At 34.8% G+C, this 22,130-nt stretch overlaps 2 protein-coding genes across 3 annotated transcripts; one reads left to right on the top strand and one right to left on the bottom strand.

Moving 5' to 3' along the window:
* Positions 1–242: 242 nt before the first annotated feature.
* LOC129798681 (60S ribosomal protein L5) lies at positions 243–6,968 on the bottom strand. The gene is made up of 4 exons (XM_055841950.1): positions 6,855–6,968; positions 6,376–6,639; positions 767–1,204; positions 243–526 (listed from the first exon to the last, which is right to left on the bottom strand). Exons 1-4 carry the CDS (start codon positions 6,855–6,857, stop codon positions 338–340), a joined length of 894 nt encoding a protein of 297 aa, XP_055697925.1. The 5' UTR covers positions 6,858–6,968; the 3' UTR covers positions 243–337.
* On the top strand, positions 6,935–21,360 carry LOC129798680 (E3 ubiquitin-protein ligase Godzilla). 2 transcript variants are annotated; one of them, XM_055841949.1, is made up of 4 exons: positions 6,935–7,187; positions 11,038–11,695; positions 13,608–14,251; positions 20,430–21,360. In XM_055841949.1, the coding sequence occupies exons 2-4, from the start codon at positions 11,237–11,239 to the stop codon at positions 20,812–20,814; spliced, it is 1,488 nt and encodes a 495-aa protein (XP_055697924.1). In that variant the 5' UTR covers positions 6,935–7,187; positions 11,038–11,236; the 3' UTR covers positions 20,815–21,360. The 2 variants fall into 2 exon arrangements, with proteins under 2 accessions (XP_055697924.1, XP_055697923.1); XM_055841948.1 differs by lacking the exon at positions 6,935–7,187 and adding an exon at positions 7,233–7,661.
* Positions 21,361–22,130: the final 770 nt, after the last annotated feature.

Here is a 22,130-nt window from a genome sequence, read left to right as displayed (position 1 = left end):
TATGAAATGTAATTAATTTCACGTTTCCTCTAAAAAGTGAATCATATTTCATTTTTTCGTATTTAAATTATATACGCAAAAATTTGTATGAAAAAGATTATTAATGAAAAGCATCAATAGTGATTTTTTTATTATTGATTTGAAACGAGAAAAACGATTAGAAATATTATTCACTTACCTTCATGTACTCAAATCTAAATAAAATCTTGAAGAAAAGCAAAAAGAAAGAAAAACTCAAGAAATATTTTGCAGATTGTTTTATTGAGAGTAAACCCAAAGCATACAATCAGATGTCTTCTGAGGAACATCCTTTCCGTCCTCCCTGAAGTAATCCGATTTACGCTTCGGTCTCGGCTTGGAGTTTGGCCAGGAAGGCAGCCTTCTTGTCTGAGACATTCTTCTTGCGCTGCTCCAACGTCAACTTGGCCTTGTTCCATCGTTTCTTCGTCGGTTGCTTCTTGTCTGCCTTCTTGTGCGAAGGATCAGAACGAATCGCAGCGTGGGCTTTCTTGTACGTCTCTTCCAGCTGCAAAAAAAAAAATCAAACAAAAGGGGTTAATCCTTGATCTATTGCCCGAAGGAAGGAATGTCTGGACTCTTTACAGGAAGTTAAAGCCAGTGAAAACAGATGCATTAACTCCGAACAAAAGACCAATGACAATTTCGTCCTTTTTGCGGCACAGCGCGATCCTGGATTTTGTCAATCTCGCTGTAATTTTAAAGGACTTCCTGGGCTGAAAAAAATCGTTTTCACTTTGATACTTACATCATCCGCCCGGATGCCGAGGCTGATGTACTTGCTGAATTGACGCTTGAAGGCTTCGTTGTCTTCCTCCTCCAGCATCTTCATGTAGTTGGCCACGTGCTGCCCAAAGATGTGAGCACGGTGGACATCAGCATTGAGAGTCTTGCTCTCGGCACTGTAGCCCGGGAATCGCTTGACATTGTGCGGGATGTTGAGTCCACCGTCCACGGCTCCCTTCATGGCCCCAAAGACACGAGCCCCGGTTGTGGTGCGACTCAGACCGACGTCCAGGAAGCACCGGAATGCTCCTGGACCATCGTCCAGCGACTCCACATCGTAGGCATCACCCGTGACTTCGGTGCAGCCACTGTAGAGGCTGTCCAGGCCTAACTTCTGCAGGATACGCCTAGCCACTAGCAGACCAGTGCAGTAGGCAGCAGCGTAATTGGTAAGTCCAACCTGGTCACCAAAGAGGACTCATGCAATCATTCCGCTTATTCACAACCCCATACTTTCTCTTTTGACTATTTTTTTTGCAATATTTCGCCTCTATTTTGCAAAATTTATAATGTGGAACTTTTTAGTCAATCGATGGTAATTTTGAGTTACTTAACGCAATAACGCATGGTGGGACAAATGAAAGATATTGAACTGATGATAAGACCAGAAGAAATGATAAGAAAAAATAGATATAAACACCGTTACGAAGCACAGGATTTGAGATGATGACGTGTTCAGTGTAAATATTTAAACCTTTCGAAAGGAACTCATTAAATTGTTCCCAATCAGATAAAAGATTAGGGGAAAGTGACCATGCTTGATACGATCCAAGCTTGATAAACTATTTTTTTCCTACGTTAATCAATAAATATGACTGATAGCAATATATTTTAATAGCTGGTCCCAAGTCTCACATTTCCTAAAAAAAATTAGGATCCCAGCTCTTTTTCCCTAGTTTCAGGAAACAAAAATTAAAAATAGGTTCAAAATTGTAATTTTGATACATGATATTTTATAAGTATTTCTTAATTAATGTCGCTGTTCAGGAAAACTACTATCATAGGCACATAGAGGGTTCATCAGTATTAATATTTATGTAAAAATATTTTTACTTGGTGGACACTGTTTTTGTGGGTGGTGACAAATTCATAAATTCTACCTGTGTCCATCCTATATTTTAAGAAGGGTCCATGAATGATAATTTTAATGTGGCAACTCTATCTTTAGATGTAATTCTTTCATAATTACACCTATTGTAATCCTCTAATTTTACCGACAATTGACATAATCTTCAACCCTGTTGCCTGAATTTCAAGGTGGCAGAGTGACATTTTCATGGACTCAAAGTGAAAAAAATGGTTTTCGCTAGCGCCCTAATGTCATAAAAACATGGCTTAGAAAAATTACATAAAAGTGATTTCAAAACTAAAAACCAGTCTTATAAAACATTTAAGCAGATAGATTAGAGTTCCGTCTAAATATTGATGTGCAATTTTTTTGTATCCGGTGAATTTTTTGCAGTGAAAATGGGCCTACGAATTGTTGAATCAATTATTATATAGGAAGGCCCCGAACCCAACTTGTATAAAAATCGCCACTGAATTTCCATTTTCTTCTTGAGAAAAATCTAAGGATTTCCAGGAACTATTTGAGGTGGGATTATGAACCTAATAAGTGAGACATTTTTTTAACATAGTGGAAGAATCGCTTCGGTTTGTGTGATACTCAGAAAATAATCACAAACCTTGGAAATCATTTTACAGTATCAAGCATGGGAACTTTCCCCTACTAAAAAATCTTAGCAGATAATGTAAAAGTATTTATACGAAATCGAATATTTTGGGAACCGAGGATCTTACAAGAAAAATCAAGAATAGGCAAGAAATATAAACTTGGTCAGATTACTGAAAATTTCATATAATAGTGGATTCATGGACCCAGTCTTGATGAATATTTAACATTGATTTTTCTGTTTTTGATTCTACTTGCGACCATCGCCGACTTAGCGTTGATAAGATAAAAAAACTGTAAGATTTAATATCAATTTCTTCAATAGGAAACTGCACAATAAAACGTTTTCAAATCACAGGTTTAGCCATTTTTTTTTCAAAAGAGATTTTCGGAAAAACGTCTTAGAATTGGGGGTCAATTCCCAATAAAATGTGTTATCTTAACATGTGTTATTATAACACTTAACTCTTTCGTCTCCTTTGGGACTCTGGGTACCCATGGAAAAAATAATTTTTTTATACTATTTAGAATCGATAAAATTCCGATTCTTGTGGATGATTACAAACTATAAGGATGTCCAAATCTAGGATTTTTTTGCGGGATCCCAATTAACTCCTGAGCTGAGATATTTTTGGTCAAAAATCGTGAATTTTCGATTTTCTGCTTCCTTGCAGAAATTGTGACTTTTTTGATATTTCTAGACCCGAATAAGGAAAAACCTCTCGGGGCCAATAAGTATGATAACTAACAATTACAGATTAGGGAAAGTGTGCCAAATTTCGGCTAGCTTTTAATTTCGGCCACTTTGAGTGTAATTTCGGCCATGCAAATAGATCAATTAAAATTATGTATGTTATCTTCGAATAGTCAATGAATTCATTTTGCTTTCAAATATTTATTCATTTTAGGATGTATTAACACAAAGACAGTTAAATTTTAGGTATAATTTGAATTTAAATTGCGTTGTAAAAACTCAGTGTGGAAAGAGTCTTATAAAAAATGTGACAGATCGATTGTGTTTCTAGCAGTCTTACGATTTGTGGTGAAGGGCAAAAGTTTTTCCTTCGATGTTTTCCATGAAAATTTATTAGTTTTCATTAAAGATTCTTTCTGTTTAAGTTAATAGCAAATCATTCTTTAAATTTCGGGTAAAATTTCCCAGATGGATCCTGTATTTCGCGTAAAAAAGTATATACTTTGTGTGTGTCTCTTCGATGAGGTAGTGTTGCCTATTCCGGCAACATCGTTTGCTTTCCCTAATTTATTATTCATTTTATGTTTTCTTTTTCAATTTCTGAATTCTACAATGTCCAGAGAAAAAAACCATCGCTTCTATGAAAAAGATGATGAGAAAAAGTCCTTGGAAGAGTTCAGGAAGTGCAAATTGCTACGGGAATCTGCGCGTAAATTTGAGATGCTACTCTACAGGTCTTCAGGACAAATTACACAGAAGATCTCAGGGCTTATGGGTCATATAAACGTATTAAACTCGTTCCGTTTGACGTTTTCAAAATTTTCTATCCGTTGCGTCACAAAAGGTGGCCGGAATTTCACTCAAAGTGGCCGGAATACTACCCAAAGCAATGTCCATATTTTTATTAATTTTTCAATATTTTAGGAAGTGATTTAAAGAAAACAAAGATGATAAACTAGTTTTTAAGGTTCCACACAACCTTCCCGAAAAGGTAGTAACAAAAAATATCAATATGAATTAAAAATATTGCATCTCAAACTTAGGACTCCGATGCTTATATGCAACTATGCCGAAATTTGGCACACTTACCCTACTAATTTCTCAGGCTTTTAGAAAAAAAAATGAATATTTAATAAAAAATTAGTATTTTTGTCACTAACATTTAAATCTTTCTAAAAATAAAATCTCTTCAAAGCCCTCTTTAAAAAAAATCATCTCAAACTCCTTCAAAACTGTTTTTGATTTTATTTCAAAATTTCAGCTAGCTTTTTTAAAAAGCGTTCTGTATTTTTTTCTGTTTAAAATTGTTTATTTTATAAGAAAAATCCTTCGAAATTTATGTTTTCTAATTTTTAGCTTATTCTCTAGACACACTTACGACTTAAGTCGAGAGACGAATTAACCTAAATTTTATTCAAAATAATGATTTGACTAAATTCCCCTGAGAGTCCCAGTAAGTCATATTTCGACTTAATCCGAGACGTATTAGTCAGAAACTTTTGTAAATGTAATCGTTAAACTGACTCTCGGCTTAAGTCGTAAGTCTCTCGAGCACATTTCCTAATGTTCGATTTTTGGTAAGATTGTCCTGATCATTAACAATAAAGTTTACTTCTAAAGTCGCTTGGAAACCCCGTCTTTTCTAATAAGAAACCTAAGAAAAGAGATATTTCTTTATAGGGTTGAGTAACCACTTATCGCCACTTTTAGGAAAAAGTGAAATTAACCATATTTTTAAGCTTTTGACCCCTTAAATCAGATAACTCAAATTGGACACAAAGTTACTTAGGTATATTGGATCTAGATTAGTCAAAACAAAAGTCCAACAATTTAACGCGGGAGTACCTAAAAAAACTTATTTTTATTAACAAAATGTAAAAATAACCACTTCTCGCCACCCACTTGCAAACGTTCAAACTCGATTATTTTGGGCAATATTATGCAAAGAATACATTCAGCATTTCTTTTTCCTCATGATCACCTTTTTAAACGATTTTTCTTCACTTTTATTTGAGAAATCAAATTATTAGATTATTATTATTATTACCGACGATATATTGGATTCGATGCACTTGCTTAAAATATTCCTCTAAAAAATGCTCAAATATTTAAATTCAAAACAAAAAAATAGTGTGTTTCGACTCTATAAGTAACAGTAGTAGAGACGCAAAGAATTTTACGGCTAATTTATTTAACAAATAATAAAAAATTGCGATTTCAATATAAGTGGCGAAAAGTGGTGATTCCACCCTATCCAGTAGTAATCAGAAAAGAATCCTTTGATGCCCTATCAAAGTTTAATCACTTGATCTTATTTTATTTTCGTATTCCAGTTGAAGCTGCTCCCAATCTCTATTGCCGGGCTTCAGACTGGAGGTTTAGCCCAGTTCCCGAAGCTCCCAAAAATCTAAACAAGGAATTTTATTGATTTTTCAAAATCTAATGAATCATTTGTCCTTATAATCTAATCCTAAACATTTTTTTTTTAATTCGTGCCTAATTAGGAATTAGAAGAGTTAAGCCAAATACAGTAGACTCTCGCAAATTCGGCTCTTTTAAGATCGGGCTACTTTTTAATTCGGGCAGCGGTTGCATTTGAAAAAAGTTTGTTGTTATTTTTCAAGGTGGATTATAATTATCAAATGAATCAAATATGCTCAAATTTGGCATGGTTTGTCTTAGTTTTGATGTGATTTTGCATTATTGAGGGATTTTCATGCAATTTACGATATATATCAGTGTGTAAACTCAATATCTATATGCACATGTCGCCCGAATTTCTGTCTAATTCGGCTGACATTTCGGTCCTATATGCCCGAATTTGAGAGAGTCTACTGTAGTCTTATACGGGCTTCAGACCTAAGGCTTAACTTCTTTAATACCTTATCAGTCAAGATTTTTTTTGGAAAATTTTGACTTAGGACTGCATTATTAAGGGCAAATGACCTATTACATTTTGAAAAATCAATAAAATCTGTTGCTGTTTAAGGTTTTGAGACCCTCGGGAACTGGACTAAACCTCTAGTCTGAAGACCGCATTAGGTCTGAAGCCCGTATATCCCTTAAGTTTATGAGAATCTAAATTGAACATTAAAACAGCAGCAAAGCCCCAAATTCTTTTCAATCACTAAATTTTCAGCAGTCCCAGCTGATCCGGGAGTCCGGGAATGTAACGTGACGTGGAGCCCTAACCTCAATCACTTACCTTCACTCCGTACTTGGGCAATTCATGTGAGTATGCAGCACACACAATCTTGTCCCCTTCGATGCGCGAGTAGGCGATCTGGCAGGTGATATCCTTGTTGCTCAGACGCACAATCAGGCGATACTTTGGGGTATTGTATCTATTTTTAGTCTGGAACGTCAAGCGTTTCCGGGCATAGTAATCGGTGCGTCCCTCGCGACGCCTCTTGAATTTCACTTGGTACCTCTTGAAGTACTGCTTATTCTTCACCACTTTCACGAAACCCTGCAATGGAAAATTCAGAGGAAATGATTGAAAAACCGCTGGAAAAATTCACTGAAAACTGGGAACAAAATGGCGCAAGATCCACGTGCAATGCTGGCAGGAAGTTTTTCTGCAAATTCCACTGTAAACACGTTTGAATTTCACAATCCTGCAATTGCACGGGGATTTTGGGCACTTGGGGTACACTTTGGGGGCAAAAGGATAAAAATAATCACCATTGTTCCCCTAAAAAGACGGCTCTAAAACTCTTCGCGAGCAGCAAACTCTTCGAGGGACACCGAAAAAGAAAGTTCGCGGGTTGTCCGATGGAAAACAGCAAGCCCCGGAAGGGGAAAGTTGGTAGCCCTGTGGAGCTGTCATTGTCAGAGGGCGCTGGCATAAAGGCCTATTGGCTTTGTGTGTAGTGTTTTTTTTGGGTGAAAATAAAAATAACTGCGTGAAGGAGATCTGTGCGAAAAAGTATCACAAATAATTACATTTATTATCTTAATCTAGTGTAGAAGGATCAAGGCTTGCCGTAGTAAACATACCATGAACTGTTAAACGAAGTAAGTTTGCGATTTTCCAATTGAAAAAAAAAATTTCATCGATGTTTTTGCTGTCAAAACACATTTTCCATTTTGCCTTGAAAATGGAATTATTGCGATTTTGCCCAATGAAAAGTGAAAAACTCCCTCTCAAGTTGCTATCACTTCGGTCAGGGCAGGTAGAGCTTTGCACTGGAATGACTCACATGGGATACAATTGTGGAATTTGTGCAGAAATGCTGCATTTGTGATTTTTCTGTCCACCTCCTTTGCCCCTCCAAAACAGAAAAATAAATTGAAGTGCGAACAAAGTACCCAGGAAGTTTGTGTGAATCGGTCTGGATTTTCGTGCCTTGAGTTTCTGGGTTTGAAAGAGGGAAAACATTGGGCCGAAAGTGTACTTGGGGAGTGATAAAAATGCTGCCAATGCAGTCAAATAGAGTTTTGGGTGATTTTGTGTGATAAGTGTTGCAGAGGGAGGGAGATTTGAACAGGGTGAGTCGGTTCCGGTGGCAAAAACAAAACAATTTTGCAGAGATGACTCAAAACTTTATTATTCTTCCTGAATCTCGTCTTGATTGGCTTTTCCTGGTCGATAGCAAGAGCCTGAAATCATTTTTGGTATCTTCAGAATTGTATAATTTTATGATCTTCTTTATTGAAGTTCTTAATGAGCAAAGACAAGTAAATAAATGAAGCATATTCAATGAATTAAAAGGCCATTGAACTGAAATGCATAATAATTTCTTTAAAAATTCCCATATCTTGCAGCTTTTGCAGGAAGTTTATACTTAACTTCCTGAGTCAGGACAGAATGAAGTACAGAACAGAATTACTTTTCACGGGAAAGTGCTATCAGACTTCCCAATAAAGTGTATGGAAAATTAATTTTAGGCCACGCCTCCTTGAAAAGTTTACCAAACTCCGCCCAGCCTTCCTCGCAATGTGATTTTTCCGTACTCGCGGAGTTTTTGAATACAGTCCTTGAACTTTATTACGTTTTTTCACACGTGGAAATGTCTCTTTCCGGACATTCAGTTGTTTGGACCAGATAAGACTCTAACTCACAATTTGCGAGAGTTGAGTCAGATCTCACCGCCTAAGAGCCGACATTATTGTCGATTGACGAAGTCCCAGAGATTATTAAAAATTTGCTGCGATAGCGCTCAAGAAAAACCCTCTCTAGTTATTTAATATCTTAGGCGTCCTAGGTATATTCTTGAACAGTATCGTTATCAAAAAATAGGCCACGCCCCTATCTAACTTTTTTTTTTAAATATCGTTAATGTATAAAATTGTCGAGTGAGAACAATAAACACAAGTGGGCGTGGTTTAATACAGGTCGTGAAAACATTAACTTTCCGTTTTGTCTTTCATTTATAAGAAACTTCCCGTGAACAATAAGTTATTACTGTATAACAGTATGCTTAAACCCATTTGGTCTTACGGTGTAGAACTGTGGGGTTGTGCCTCCAAATCCAACATCAACATCATTCAACGATTTTAAAACAAAGTATTAAGACAAATTGTTGATGCACCTTGGTTTGTACTAAACGAAATCATTAGAAATGACTTGGGGGCACCTGAAGTGAGCGACTTTATTTGGGAACGAAGACGGAACTATACGATCAGGCTGCAGCAGCACCCTAATACACTAGCAAAGGACTTTTTGGTTACCTACGGGTCTTCTAGACTGAAGAGAACGCGTCTACCAAATCTGTGAATCACTCGTGTTTTTTACTTCTTCGAATATTAGTTTTTTTTACCAATTAATGTTTTCCTTTCAATCTTCGTTGTTCTTTTGTTAAAAATGTGATAATAATTTGAATATATAGATAGAGGTCGCGCCAGAGGGCATGCACACTCTCCAAGACTCTTCTCTCGTGAAAATATTTGCTGATGTATGTAACTCAATACATATTGCTATACATTTTTTGGTAGAAACGAAAAAAATATAAGAAACTTTTTCTGGAATAGCAGATGAAAATCAAGAACTTTAGGTGGTCACCGAGACAATTAAATCAAAAAGGTAACTCATAAGCAGTTATTGTGGCACGTTTTCACGGATCCCGGGAGTAATATATGGGTTCCTGGATCCTTCGAAAAATGTATAGGATCACCGAATTCCCCGGGTAACGTGTAAAATATTATGTAGGTGTGTTTTGAACAGTAGTTCACTTGATTTGTAATCCTAAGAGTTCGATAGTGATACCTAATTAAGAGTAAAAAAAAACCTGAATTCACCCAGGCTCGAACTGGGACCCTTCGCTGTCTAGGTATAATGCACTAGCCACTGAGCTATAAGGGTAACGGTTCTGACTCTCTTTGCCACTGGTTTTAACCAATTGGCATGTGCACTTCAACTCACTTTGTAAAATATATAGGTTCTCCGGGTGCCGTGCGAGTTCCTCGTGAGATCCCTGAAAAATGTATGGGTTCCTCGTAGATTTGCTGGGCTCCTCATAGATTCTCTGGCCACATTATTGGGTTGAATTCTCTGAAATGAATTTCTCTTGTGGGCAATCCTTAAAAAACTGGGATTTTCGAGAAAGAGGAGCACTTCAATTCCGGGCGGTAGTCGTTTTTTGTCAGGTTGAAGTCTCCTGCAGTTCATTGTTTGGGAGTTTATCTGATATAGCTAAGTTAATTTTCTAGATATACTTCGTCATCCTAATCAATCCTAATAATTTAAGTGGGCGTGGCCTAATTTTGTTTTCATTCATGCTTACCATTAATAGGAGTTTATTATATTTCACTGCAGAATCTGACATTTAGAGAAGTTATTTTACCTGTTTGACAGTGCAAAACAAAATGACAGTGCAGAGTAAGACTTCAAGAGACATTAAAAATATTTTAAAGTGAAGTAAATTGTGGTATGGTTTTATTCTTAGGACACGTTTAACAACCGTTAACATATAATTTTATAGGAGAGCCTTGTCATGATATACCTTATTATCCTCTTATTAGGCAAAAGGAATTAAAGAAAATTGCTTCTATTTAAGAACAACTCTTGGAGTGGGCGTGGCTTAAATTTATTTTTATTTAGAATTTACCTCAGATACTGTTTATCCCCCCGTAAAATCTGAGATTGAAAGGAAATTATTTTACCTATAGGGGTTGCAAGTTTCAACTGATTTTGTTTTTAACTTAAGCTACTCTAACTTTGGTTTCCTAATTTATTTAGACATTTTACAAAACTTCTTTATTGATGAAAAGATTATTCTAATTAGTTACGTTTTAGTCGCTAAATTAGTGGAAATGGGATACAATGTTATATAAATTACAGTGTCAGGTGTCTTACTCTTCCGAAAATTAGACCACGCCCTCTATAAACAATTGAAAGCAAAATTAAAATTTATTTGAAATTTGAAGTTTAAATCAATATTCAATTAAAATTCTTATATTTTCGGCATATTCAGAAATACTTGAATAAATTTTTAAAGAAATAAGGACTTCTGAAAATCTATTTTTTCTTCATTTTTAACTTGTTCTTGGTCTTTGATGAATTCAGTGGCCTTTTTAATCTGTCTAAAGTTTCATGTTATTTTTTTATACAAAAATTTATTGATTCGTTCAGGATTCAGTTTTTAAGTACATAATTAAAAAAAAACAAGTAACTTTATTTTGAGGTTATCTCTAAACATAACCTAACTTTTCAACATAACCTCTCGTAAGTTCAAATAACATGCTTATCGTGAAAATATCTTTATCTTTGAATTAACTTGATTTTAATTTGTTTTGACAAAATCCTTGGAACGATCCACCCTGTGTATAGTTTATTTTCTTTGAGATATGCTGCAGTTCTTGGGAGCGATAAAGTTTCCCAACGATTATCTTTTGTTTACCCGAAAAATCTCATGAATTTCTGTAGGAGCCCCCGAGAGACTTCTCCCCTGAATCTTCACACCCAGTTTGAGTGTGGAAAAAGTCACAGGCTGCTATGACTGAATCAGCGAATTTGCTGGAGCTGTGCTATAATTAAGGGGAGAGAGTGAGCGAGACATTCACCTCGGAATCCTTGAGGTTAATATCGCCAGAGATTAAAGAGACAAAAGCTTTTGTGGGGGACAATGCTGAAGATGGAGATTGTCTACCTCATGTCACTGACAGTGCTGGTGCACGAGATTGCGGGGGATATTCTCGTGTATCCGCAGTATGCCAATCAGATTGTGGCTCAATTTCACGATATGCCTGCGCATTTTGGGCCCTCCTTCTCATCGCCGGGACTTAAGGCAGTGGCCATCAATGCCACTCCGGCTAATGCCTGCACGGCACTCGATCCGCCACCGGCGGTGCTCAATGACTCCCATCCAACCAAGTACGTGGTTCTGGTGGCCAGGTACAACTGCAGCTTCGAGGATAAGATCAAGAATGCTCAGAAGGCCAACTTTGATGCTGTGATTGTCTACAATGTTGGCAGTGATGAGCTGGAGCAGATGTCAGTTAAGGATCCGGATGAAATATTCATTCCGGCAATGTTTGTGGGCGAAAATACGGGAAAGATCATCCTGTACAACTATCTCTATCAGGTAAGCAAAAAAAACTATTTTTTTCAGTGTTTTTGGAACAAGAAAGTGTTTTTTGTAAAATTTGAGGTTAGATTTCGGATTTTTTTGGTTAGAAAATATTCATAAGGCTTCATTCTGCGAATTTCTTAGTAAGACATAATGATTGCAAGATTAGAATTTGTTGTTTTTAAATTTAAAAAAAAAACAACTTAAAAAAGTAATGTTAACCTCAATTAAAGTTAAAAAATTTTCTATTTTGTTGTAAAAATGAACAAAATTTTACCATTTTCGAATATTTCGGATAATTTTAAAGTTTGGTCCATTCGTAGTTCGATTTTTAAGGTTATGTTCAACATAACCTTACCTTAAAAAAATACGCTGATCCTCTAACCCTAAAAACTTAAAAACTGGAATCGATTGTTTTTATATTAAAAAAAAACTTGAAAATGTAATGTTAACCTCAATTAAAGTTGAAAATTTTCTATTTTGTTGTAAAAATGAACAAAATTTTTCCATTTTCGGATATTTCGGATAATTTTAAAGTTTGGTCCATTCGTAGTTCGATTTTTAAGGTTATGTTCAACATAACCTTACATACTGCAATCTTATAAAAAATGTGCTAATCCTAACCCTAAAAACTTTTACTTGATGGAAAATTGAATAATTATTACACAAAGATTTCCATCTGAAAAAAATAAATCAATTTAAAATGGAATTAAGATTATTTTCATTTGTTTTGAGAGCCCTATTTTAAAAAATATCAAATTCTAACCTAACAAAATTTTAACCTTTTATTGAAATCAAACAATGGAGTTTCACTTTTTAAAAGAGAAGATTTCTGATATTTCGTACGGATTAAATAATAAAAGGAAACAATTTTTCCTCACATAACCTCAATTTTGAGGTTATGTAAGGAATGGGCATGGGACTGACAATCTTATCCCGTATAAGAAAAAATAACAATATGTGTCTAGATCTAGAAATCCCCTTGCGGGAAGGCCTTGTTCCTTCATGGAATGTCGTGCCAGCATTATTATTATTATTATTATAAATATTATTATTATTATATTATAAATATTTTGTACTGAAGAATTTTATTAATTTTTAATTTTAAAAATGTTGTATTTTTTTATGTGAAACTTAATAATTTTTTGGACTTCAAGCGAGATAAAGCATTTAAAAGGCAAAAGTGTAATCTTATTTGGAAATTAGGTTATATGGAAATTTGAGGTTATGGTAAGAAAACCTTTGAGGTTATCCAATAATTGTTTGCAAAACTCATGAAACCTTTGTGAAATGCGCGTTGAAGGTATTTTACGAGGGTAAATGACTCAATTTGACATATTTTTATGCTTTTTTAGTGCACATTTGTCAATCCTAACCTTAAAACAGAAACATAGCAAGGTCTGAAGACTAATGCTTCATGCTCCTTGCAGACTTCAGGATTAATTTCTGTGATGGATTACCCTGAATTTACTCACAATAATACACAAAATACAACATTTTTGCGTAGTTTTTTTTAAGTTAGAGCAAATTTTTTTAGGTTAGAATTACAATTTTTTGTGAAGCAAAAAAAATTACAACGAGGCTTAAGATTTATTCTAGAAGAAGCCAATGGAAACTTTTTTATCAAAACTTCTATTTAGGAAAATTTAGCAAAATGATTTGAAAAATTTTTAGGTTAGATTTTAAATATTTTAAATATTTTTGATAAAAGTTCAATTTTTGCAAAGGTAAAAAACTCTATCAAAAGAATGCGATATTGAAGATTGTTTCCCATCAAAATATGCTCCGCTTTTTGAGGTTATGACCAACGTAACCTCACTTTCGAAAACAAGTTATTTAAAATTGAGGTTAGGTTATCTAGAAGTAGGGTTAGGTAACCTTAGAAATTCGGAATTATTTTTTAAAAGCGTAAAAAAATTCCATTCAGGATGGCTATGTGCTGGTGCTCAATGATGATCTGCCCTTCAATATCAACACCCACCTCATCCTTCCATTTTCCATTGTGGTGGGTTTGTGCTTTGTCATCATGATTGGATTCATGGTGGTGAAGTGCATCCGCGAGCAGCGCCGCCTGCGACGCCGTCGATTGCCTAGCAGTGTCCTCCGCAAAATTCCCACAATTAAATTCACCAAGCACGACAACTACGAAACCTGTGCCATCTGCCTCGATGACTACGTCGAGGGAGAACGGCTACGGGTACTGCCATGTAGTCATGCCTATCACACCAAGTGCATTGATCCGTGGCTGACGAAGAATCGTCGCGTGTGTCCCATCTGCAAGCGGAAGGTTTTCGGGAGGGGTGAGCGGAGGCGCCCCAGGAGACAACGATCGTCGTCGGACAGCATGTCCTCGTCGGATGTAGATGACACTACGCCACTACTCAATCCCGTGGGAAATGCATCACACGGGACTTTTGGCTCTGCTGGTAGCCGGGGAAGAGGTCCAGCAGAGCCACGCGCCAACGAGGGAGTTCCACCGAGGGTGAATCCCTTCGATCGTGTCCCGAATCTCCCTCCGCAGGTGGCCTTCAATGAAACAGCTGGACCACCTTACCTGGGTTTTCTACTCAGGTTAGTGAAAGTACCTCAAAAATATCTCATTTTTTTCAGTTTTGACATTGATCCTTTAGTTAGCCGAGACACATTCCAAATAGTTGCACAAAAGTCACAAGAAGCACTGCTGCATTTTTATGTTTTTACGGATTTTAACAGTAAAAAAAAACTCTTGGTTTCAGATGCAAAACAATATTAGTCATGGAGAAAAATATTCAGTCTTTATGGTTTGTGTCTCGGCTTACTATGAAAATTTTACAGGGTATTTGTCATGTTCTTTTTTATACATAAGAATTGTATTAGTAGAGCGTAGTTCCTAACATATTTGGATAAGTTTAGCTTCATTTGAATGACATAGTCCCTGATAAGTTGGAATCGGTTCAAATCGGTAGTGAACCGATAACAAATTATCCAAAATTCAATTGTGTTACTTCTAAACTATTTTGCCGAATTTTGAGGTGACTAGAAAGGATATTTTTTAATCGGTTTGGACAAATTTTGCGTAGTTGGAATGGCATTGAAATCCCTGACAAGTTTGAACCGATTCGAATCGGTAAAGAATGTTTAATTTACTTTTATCTGAAATTTAATTGAATTACTTCTAAACCATTTGTGACAAATTCAGTGGGGGCTATAGAGAGCACTTCTTAATCGTTTTTGATACATTTTACGTCGTTAGAATGACCCTGACAAGATTGAATCGGTTATAAACCGATAACATTTTTTTTTTATCCAAAATTCAATTGTGTTACTTCTAAAGAAAAGAAAGGATATTTCTTAATCGGTTTGGATAAATTTTGCGTAGTTGGAATGGCATAAAAATCCCTGATAAGTTTGAACCGGTTCGAATCGGTAAAGAATGCTTAATTTACTTTTATCTGAAATTTAATTGAATTGCGTCTAAACCATTTGTAACAAATTCAGCGGGGGCTAGTGAACGTACTTCTTAATAGATTTGGGTACATTTGACGTCGTTAGAATGACCCTGACAAGTTTGAATCGGTTATAAACCGATAACAAATTTTTATTTAAAAGTCAATTGTGCTACTTCTAAACTATTTTGCCGAATTTTCTGGTGACCAGAAAGGATATTTCTTAATCGATTTGGATGAATTTTGCGTAGTTGGAATGGTATTGAAATCCCTGACAAATTTGAACCGGTTCGAATCGGTAAAGAATTCTTAATTTACTTTTATCTGAAATTTAATTTCATTACTTCTAAAACATTTGTGACAAATTCAGCGGGGACTAGAGAACGTACTTCTTAATCGATTTAGGTACATTTGACGTCGTTCAAGTGTCCCTGACAAGTTTGAATCGGATATAAACCGATAACAAATTTTTATTCAAAATTCAATTGTGTTACTTCTAAACTATTTTGCCGAATTTTGAGATGACCAGAAAGGATATTTCTTAATCGGTTTGGATGAAATTTGCTTAGTTGGAATGGCATTGAAATCCTTGATAGGTTTGAACCGGTAATAATCTTAAATTTAATTGAATTACATCTAAAACCATTTCTGACAAATTCAGAGGGGACTAGAGAACATACTTCTTAATTGATTTGGATACATGTGACGTCGTTAGAATGACCTTGACAAGTTTGAATCGGTTATAAACCGATAACAAATTATTATCCGGAATTTAAATTACTTCTAAATTAACTTTGACGAATTTTGACGTGACTCGAAAGCATAATTTCTCAAAAGATTTGGTTCGTTGGAAACCATTGGCATTCCCTGGAAAGTTTAAACCGGTTCAAATCGGTTATGAATCGGTTATGAACCGATAACATTTTTTTCCAAAATTCTATTGCATTGCTTCTAAACCATTTTTGGCTTATTTTTGAGATGATCTATGAATCGGTTCAAATCGGCTGTGAACCGGTAAATATGAAAAAGTTCACTTATGGGTCACTTAGGGCATTTTGCCAAGCTGGGACACTTTGCCACTTCTTTTTGGTCTCTGAAAATTTGTTTTTCACCAGAATTCCCTCATAAGAACGGAAAATGAACTCAATGTTAAATTCGCTTATTGTCCGTATTTGTGTTTGTTTATAATGCGCGAACATGACACATTTATTGAATAGTAATTCACATTTTTCTTTAACCATCCTCCTCTCAATAAGCTTCCATGATTTGACCTTTGACTGATGATCCATGCGTTTTATTATTTGTATTACTTTCTTTCGAGAATATGCGCGTGATTGTATGTGGAATTGTTTTTGATTAGATTGTGGAATGCTTATTTTATTCATGCGAGAGATAAGCCCCAATGTCACGAATTCAATTTTCACGATGCTTATCCCTAAGTTAGACCAAACATTAGGACATGTTGAGGTGGTGCGTGTTATAAAAATAAAAGAAAAAAGATGTCTGGGGAGGAAAAAAGGGAAAAATGTGTTTATTTGGAATTATATGAAGAGAGAGAGCAAAAGAGAGAAATGTTTGCTATTAATCTCAATGACCCCAATAATTTTCACTAAACTCTGAAATATAGTTTACTTCCAAATGGTTTTAATATCTCAATACACATTCATTCACATTAATCAGTCGCTTAATCTAGTTTAAAATTCAATTTGAATGAACTAATATGAACTTTGCATAGGTCAACTGCAATCAACAAAGTTTTTGGAATAAATTTACTCTCATTACTACCAACATGAAATTCATGAAAATTAATTTTATCGATATAATACGTCACAAGAAGTTGAAAATTTACATTATTTTCCTCTCAATTCAATTATTTTTTATATGGAAATATTTTACATTTTTTTTGAAATATGCAACAGTTTGTGAAAAAGCGAGGAAATTGATGTTTTTTTTATAGAAAAATCATAAAATTAGGAATACAACTTTAAATAGGTCCATAAAGGTGTTCCTGAATATTTTCGCTTCCAGTCCGAATATACAATAACCGTAAACTATTTTTCAAGGATTAAAAGTTTAAGAAAAAATGTGGAGCATATTTTTTAGCCTATTAGGGTAACTGGATTTACTTGCTTGAATTTACATTCAGGACAATTTGAACCCGTACTATTTATTAATAGGACCTTAGCCTTAATCGGTGACGAATCTGCAAAATTAATTTAGTATTTTCTGTCATTTAACTTTTCATTGTGAACAAACAAATTGCTCCAAACAAAATCCCGAAAGTCAAAATTCCGAACGACAAAATGCTGAATGTTTTTTTTTGGCTTTCGGGATTTTGGCTTTAGGGATCTTGGCTTTCGGGATTTTGGCTTTAGGGATTTTGGCGTTCGGGATCTTGGTTTTCGGGATTTTGGCGTTCGGGATCTTGGCTTTCGGAATTTTGGCGCTCGAGATTTTGGCGTTCGGGATTTTGGCGTTCGGAATCTTGGCTTTCGGGATTTTGGCGTTCGGGATCTTGGCTTTCGGGATTTTGGCCCATTTGGGATTTTGGCTTTCGGAAGTTTGGCTTTCGGGATTTTAGCCCATTCGAGATTTTGGCTTTCTGTATTTTGGCGTTCGGGATCTTGGCTTTCGGAATTTTGGCCTTTGGGATTATGGTTTGCGAGATTTTGATCGAAACCCATTGCTCGCTATCGAGGAATTATAAAAAAAAACTTTTATAAGACTAAAAGTTAATTATCGGTTAATAACCGATCTGAACCAGTTTAGATTTGTTAATCGGTTGAAACGTTGGAAATTTCAAACGATTCAAATTGATCTAAAATTTTAGAACGTTTCAACCGATCAAGCAATCTAAACTGGTTCGGACCGGTTATTAACCAATAATTAACTTAGTCTTATCGTCTTATAAAGTTTTTTTTGATAATTTTTGAGATGAGCTATAAATGTCTTTAAATCCTTTGAGACCAATATCCATTAAAAAATGTTCAGTGAAAAAAAACTTAGCAATATGCATGAACTTATCAATTTTATGCTTTTCCCCTTGAATTGGACTTCAAAAGAACTTTGTTAGTCTAAAGCAGATGCTCGTAAACTGATAGAGACGCTTTTGTCCTGTTTTTTATGCGAAACTCGTCAATGCACAAATGAGGGAATTTTCCATAAAAGGCAAAATTCCATTGAGGGTTAGGTACTTAAGAGATCTCATTGAAGAACTTTTGGCCAACATTTGCATTTAATCTTATTTAAGGCCATACCTAAAATGCATTTAGGGTTTTCTTGGAAAAAAGACCAAAACGATTCTGACAAACTTTCCATTTATTATTTGTTCTGGAGAACTCAAATATTACTTTGAAGTTCGGTTCCATTTCAGAGGCACTTCACTGAAGCAGAAAATTGAATGTTGAAGTTTTTTCCCAGACACTCAACAATTTATAAAATACCATATCTTTAAGATCTTCAAAATTTTTGAAATATTCCCAAAATATTTAAAATATTCATAAAATATTCGAACTATATCAACAATGATTGCAAAGTATATGAAACGTGGTCAGTAAAACAAATTTTGGGTATTAAAAAAGTTTTAATGTAAAAAATAGCTTTGGCGGTCAGGAAAATAGCCAAATTGGTTAGTAACAAAATTATTTTTATTTAATAAAAAAGTAAAATAGTTTTATTAAGTAAAAAAAAAACAATTTTTTGGTCTGTAAAAAAATAAGTTTGGTCAATAAAAAAACGATTTTGGTTAGAACAGGACAGAAAAGCAAATTTGAGCAATAAATGGTAAAAAACAGTGACTTGATTCCGGATTTGATGATCTTACCACTGGATCACGTCTAGACACGTAGTCTGATCTCTGTGATATGGCCTACGTCATGTTTTGCAGCCATTTTGTTGGACAAAAATCCTTTATTGATACACTTTTTCATTAAGAGCGTATTTTAATCAAATATACCATTACTTAGGTTGTTAGTAAAAAAATTCCGGAAGTGTTCATGCAAAATGCATTAAAAACATCCGGAAGTCATTGTATTAAATTACTTTTTACGTAAATAGTTCATAAAATAAAAGTTTAGAACAAAAAGTAGCGTTTAGGTACAAGTGACAAAATTGTACCAATGCTTGCTTTTTTTAAAAGGCTCTACAAAAATATTAGTCCTTCTCCTAAAAAATTCTAATAAGGCACAATTCGTAGCTTTATAATAAAACTATCTAAGAAAAAAAGTTTCAGTCAAAATATAAATTAGATCTTGAGATATTAAATCCTTTATAGAGAATTTTGAAACATTGGTACAATTTTGTCCGGCACTGTATGTTTTAGAAGTAGCAGGCAAACTTTTCATTCAAATATGCCTATGATCGGAAAATTCGCCATTTTGAATTACTGAACCATTTGGAGGGTTAATTTTTCAACCGATTTTGGTTAAATTTGTTTTTTTTTTCTTACAATATTTTGTAATTTAACTGGCCAAGATTTTTACAGACAATTTTTGCCAAAATACTGATCAACTGTACATCTTGCTGTTGTTTTAAGTATTGAACGGTTATTCGCGTTGCCTTTATTTAGAGATATTATCTAGTCTAGCTATTATCGTTTATATCTCTGGTTAGAGTACACCAAATGAGGACAGTGACCCATCTTTGGAAAGGTCTTGGCCTCGACTACAAAATACTGAAATTTCAATGAAAACCGTCGTCAAGTTTTCGATATATTTAGCATTGATGTTTTCGATTGTTGCGCCCCTAGCGCTGGTTTTCGAAGTTCTGAAGTTGTAAAGAATCTTATGGCCTCTACACATTGGGAGCAATTTTTGTCAAAAATTACTTTTTTGAAGGAAATTCCCTGCAGCGTTGTAGGCGGAAACGTCAAATTTCTGTCAAAAACGCAATTTTTGACGAAAATTGCTCCCAATATGTAGACACCTTTAGCTAAAAAATATTGGGAGACGTTTATTTTTGAATTTGTTTTTGTTAGCTATTATATTTACCGTAGACTCTCGCTCAATCGGCTCTTTTTCAATCGGGCGAAAAATTTTGTTGACAATTTTCACGTTTAATTTGCTCAAATTCGCTGTAGTTCTTCCTATTTTATCGTGATTCTTTATAATTAAGCGTTTTTTTGTGGAATTTACAAAGGCTTTGACGCTCAATTCTATCACTAAACCGGATGACATTTTGCCCCATATTCCCGATTGAGAGAGAGTCTACTGTAATAAATTTTCAGTCTTTTTTTTTCAATTTTTAGTTTCCTAATCTTTTGGTATTTTTGAAGAATTTTCCTAAGGTTTGGGGGGTAAATTGTTATTGTTGTTTGCGCGTTGCAGATTCTTCCGGAGAGGCCAGTTACCGCCAGATGCACCAGCTGCCGGTCCCAATGCTGTGGCTAGTGAGAGTCAGATGGAGAGGGGTGAACGGAGGATTGGGATTCCAGTTCGATCAGCTTCCAGCAATAACATTTTGAATGCCAATTTGAGTGGATCGCTGAGGAGTGAAGATGATGACAGTGACGGACCAATTTTTGCTTCGGCAGCGCTGAGGAGGCCACAGCTGGAGCCAGTAGCTGCTCCGGCGGGCGGCAGGATTGGCGTGGCTGCTCTGCCAAATGCAAATTTCTCGGTGCAGCAGCAGCAGCCGCAGAGGACAAGGAGATCCAGGAGGAATCGACCATCATCCCTCAATACCAACCACAGCGATGACTATGTCGTGTGATCAGATGCGAATCGCCCTCGCTCCCTCGCAGTTCACCTGCAATCCCTGACGCCGGATAAGATGGTGATGAGATATGAGATAATTGCTAATATTGTGGAAATAAAGAGAACGTGCAGAAAGTGTGTGTACATTGCGGGGAAGGAGGACTTTTTGATAACGGAAAAAATGGAAAATATTTTATGATTATTGTGATTTTAAATTGCGATTTTAAAAACTAGTTGTCCGCAGAGGAGGAAAAAAAAGGCAAAAGAGATAGAGATAGAAATTCTCCCCTATCGTATATGAACATATATGTAAACTACATTAAAAGTGAAATGAACTTTTTTCTTTTCTTTTTTTTTTGAATGAAAACTGAATTGAATGAGAAAAGAAATCCAAAAAAAAATAATTATGAAATAATGCTTAATAAGAGAGTTGGGAGCTAGAGGATTATTTTATGAAATTTTCCGTTGTTACTAATCATAGTGTAAAATTCTGTGTAATTGTTACATCTAGAAGTCGAAATTTAATATTAAAAATGCAACATAATAAACCTTTTCCATTCAATTTTACGACGTTTTTCTCTGATTTTTCGTCGTTTTTCTGAAGAATTCAATGAATTCTTCACTGAAAATTATTTTTGAAGGGGATAATGAAGAGCTTTCCTGAAATTTCTTTTTAAAGAAGTTTTTAGAAAGCTTAGAAAATTACAGAAAATTGTAAAAATACGTTACATTTTTCAAACCTAAAAGGCCTTTTTGCATCTGGCAATACTGGAAAAATTCAAGACAAAACTGCCACATTGTACTAAATGTGCTAAAATTCAAAATTTAGATGTGCAACGAATTTCTCTCAAGTCTCTCAATATTAGCGATTAGATAAGAAAAGTGTAATAAATTATAAACATTTAGTGGGGAATGTGGTTCATAAGAGATTGATATAAATCTTGTACAATTTATATAAACTGTCTATATATTTATAAATTTAGTAAATAGTGCCTCAAAATAATGTTAAAAAAAATCTTTAAAACTTTAACTGAAATAAAGACAATTAAAACTTAATTATTGCTTTTTTTTATAATGGATTTTTTGAGTCTTAAACGAATCTTTGTGATATCACCTTTTAACCCTTTAACTCTTTCGTCTCTTTTGGGACTCTGAGTACCCAAAGCAGCATATATGAATGTTTGTGAAAAACAATCTTTTTAATTATTCAGAACTGATAAAAATCCGATTCTTGTGGATGATTACAAACTATAAGGATGTCCAAATGTAAGATATTTTTTGTAGGACCTCAATTAATTCCTGAGCTTAGATATTTTTGATTAAAAAATGATG

Source organism: Phlebotomus papatasi, chromosome 1 (genome assembly GCF_024763615.1).
Source record: "Phlebotomus papatasi isolate M1 chromosome 1, Ppap_2.1, whole genome shotgun sequence".
Classification (NCBI taxonomy): domain Eukaryota; kingdom Metazoa; phylum Arthropoda; class Insecta; order Diptera; family Psychodidae; genus Phlebotomus; species Phlebotomus papatasi.
The sequence above is the reverse complement of the archived record's forward strand: the minus strand, read 5'-3'. Positions and strand labels throughout refer to the sequence as shown.

Bases quoted from the DNA above. Each gene is read 5' to 3' on its own strand.
- LOC129798681 (XM_055841950.1), bottom strand. The intron at 1,205-6,375 runs GTAAGTGATTGA...TTTGGTGACCAG, and splicing joins TGCCCAAGTACGGAGTGAAG to GTTGGACTTACCAATTACGC. The intron at 527-766 runs GTAAGTATCAAA...TTTTTTTTGCAG, and splicing joins TCGGCATCCGGGCGGATGAT to CTGGAAGAGACGTACAAGAA.
- LOC129798680 (XM_055841949.1), top strand. From the start codon at position 11,237: ATGCTGAAGATGGAGATTGTCTACCTCATGTCACTGACAGTGCTGGTG. The intron at 11,696-13,607 runs GTAAGCAAAAAA...AATTCCATTCAG, and splicing joins TGTACAACTATCTCTATCAG to GATGGCTATGTGCTGGTGCT. The intron at 14,252-20,429 runs GTTAGTGAAAGT...TGCGCGTTGCAG, and splicing joins TACCTGGGTTTTCTACTCAG to ATTCTTCCGGAGAGGCCAGT.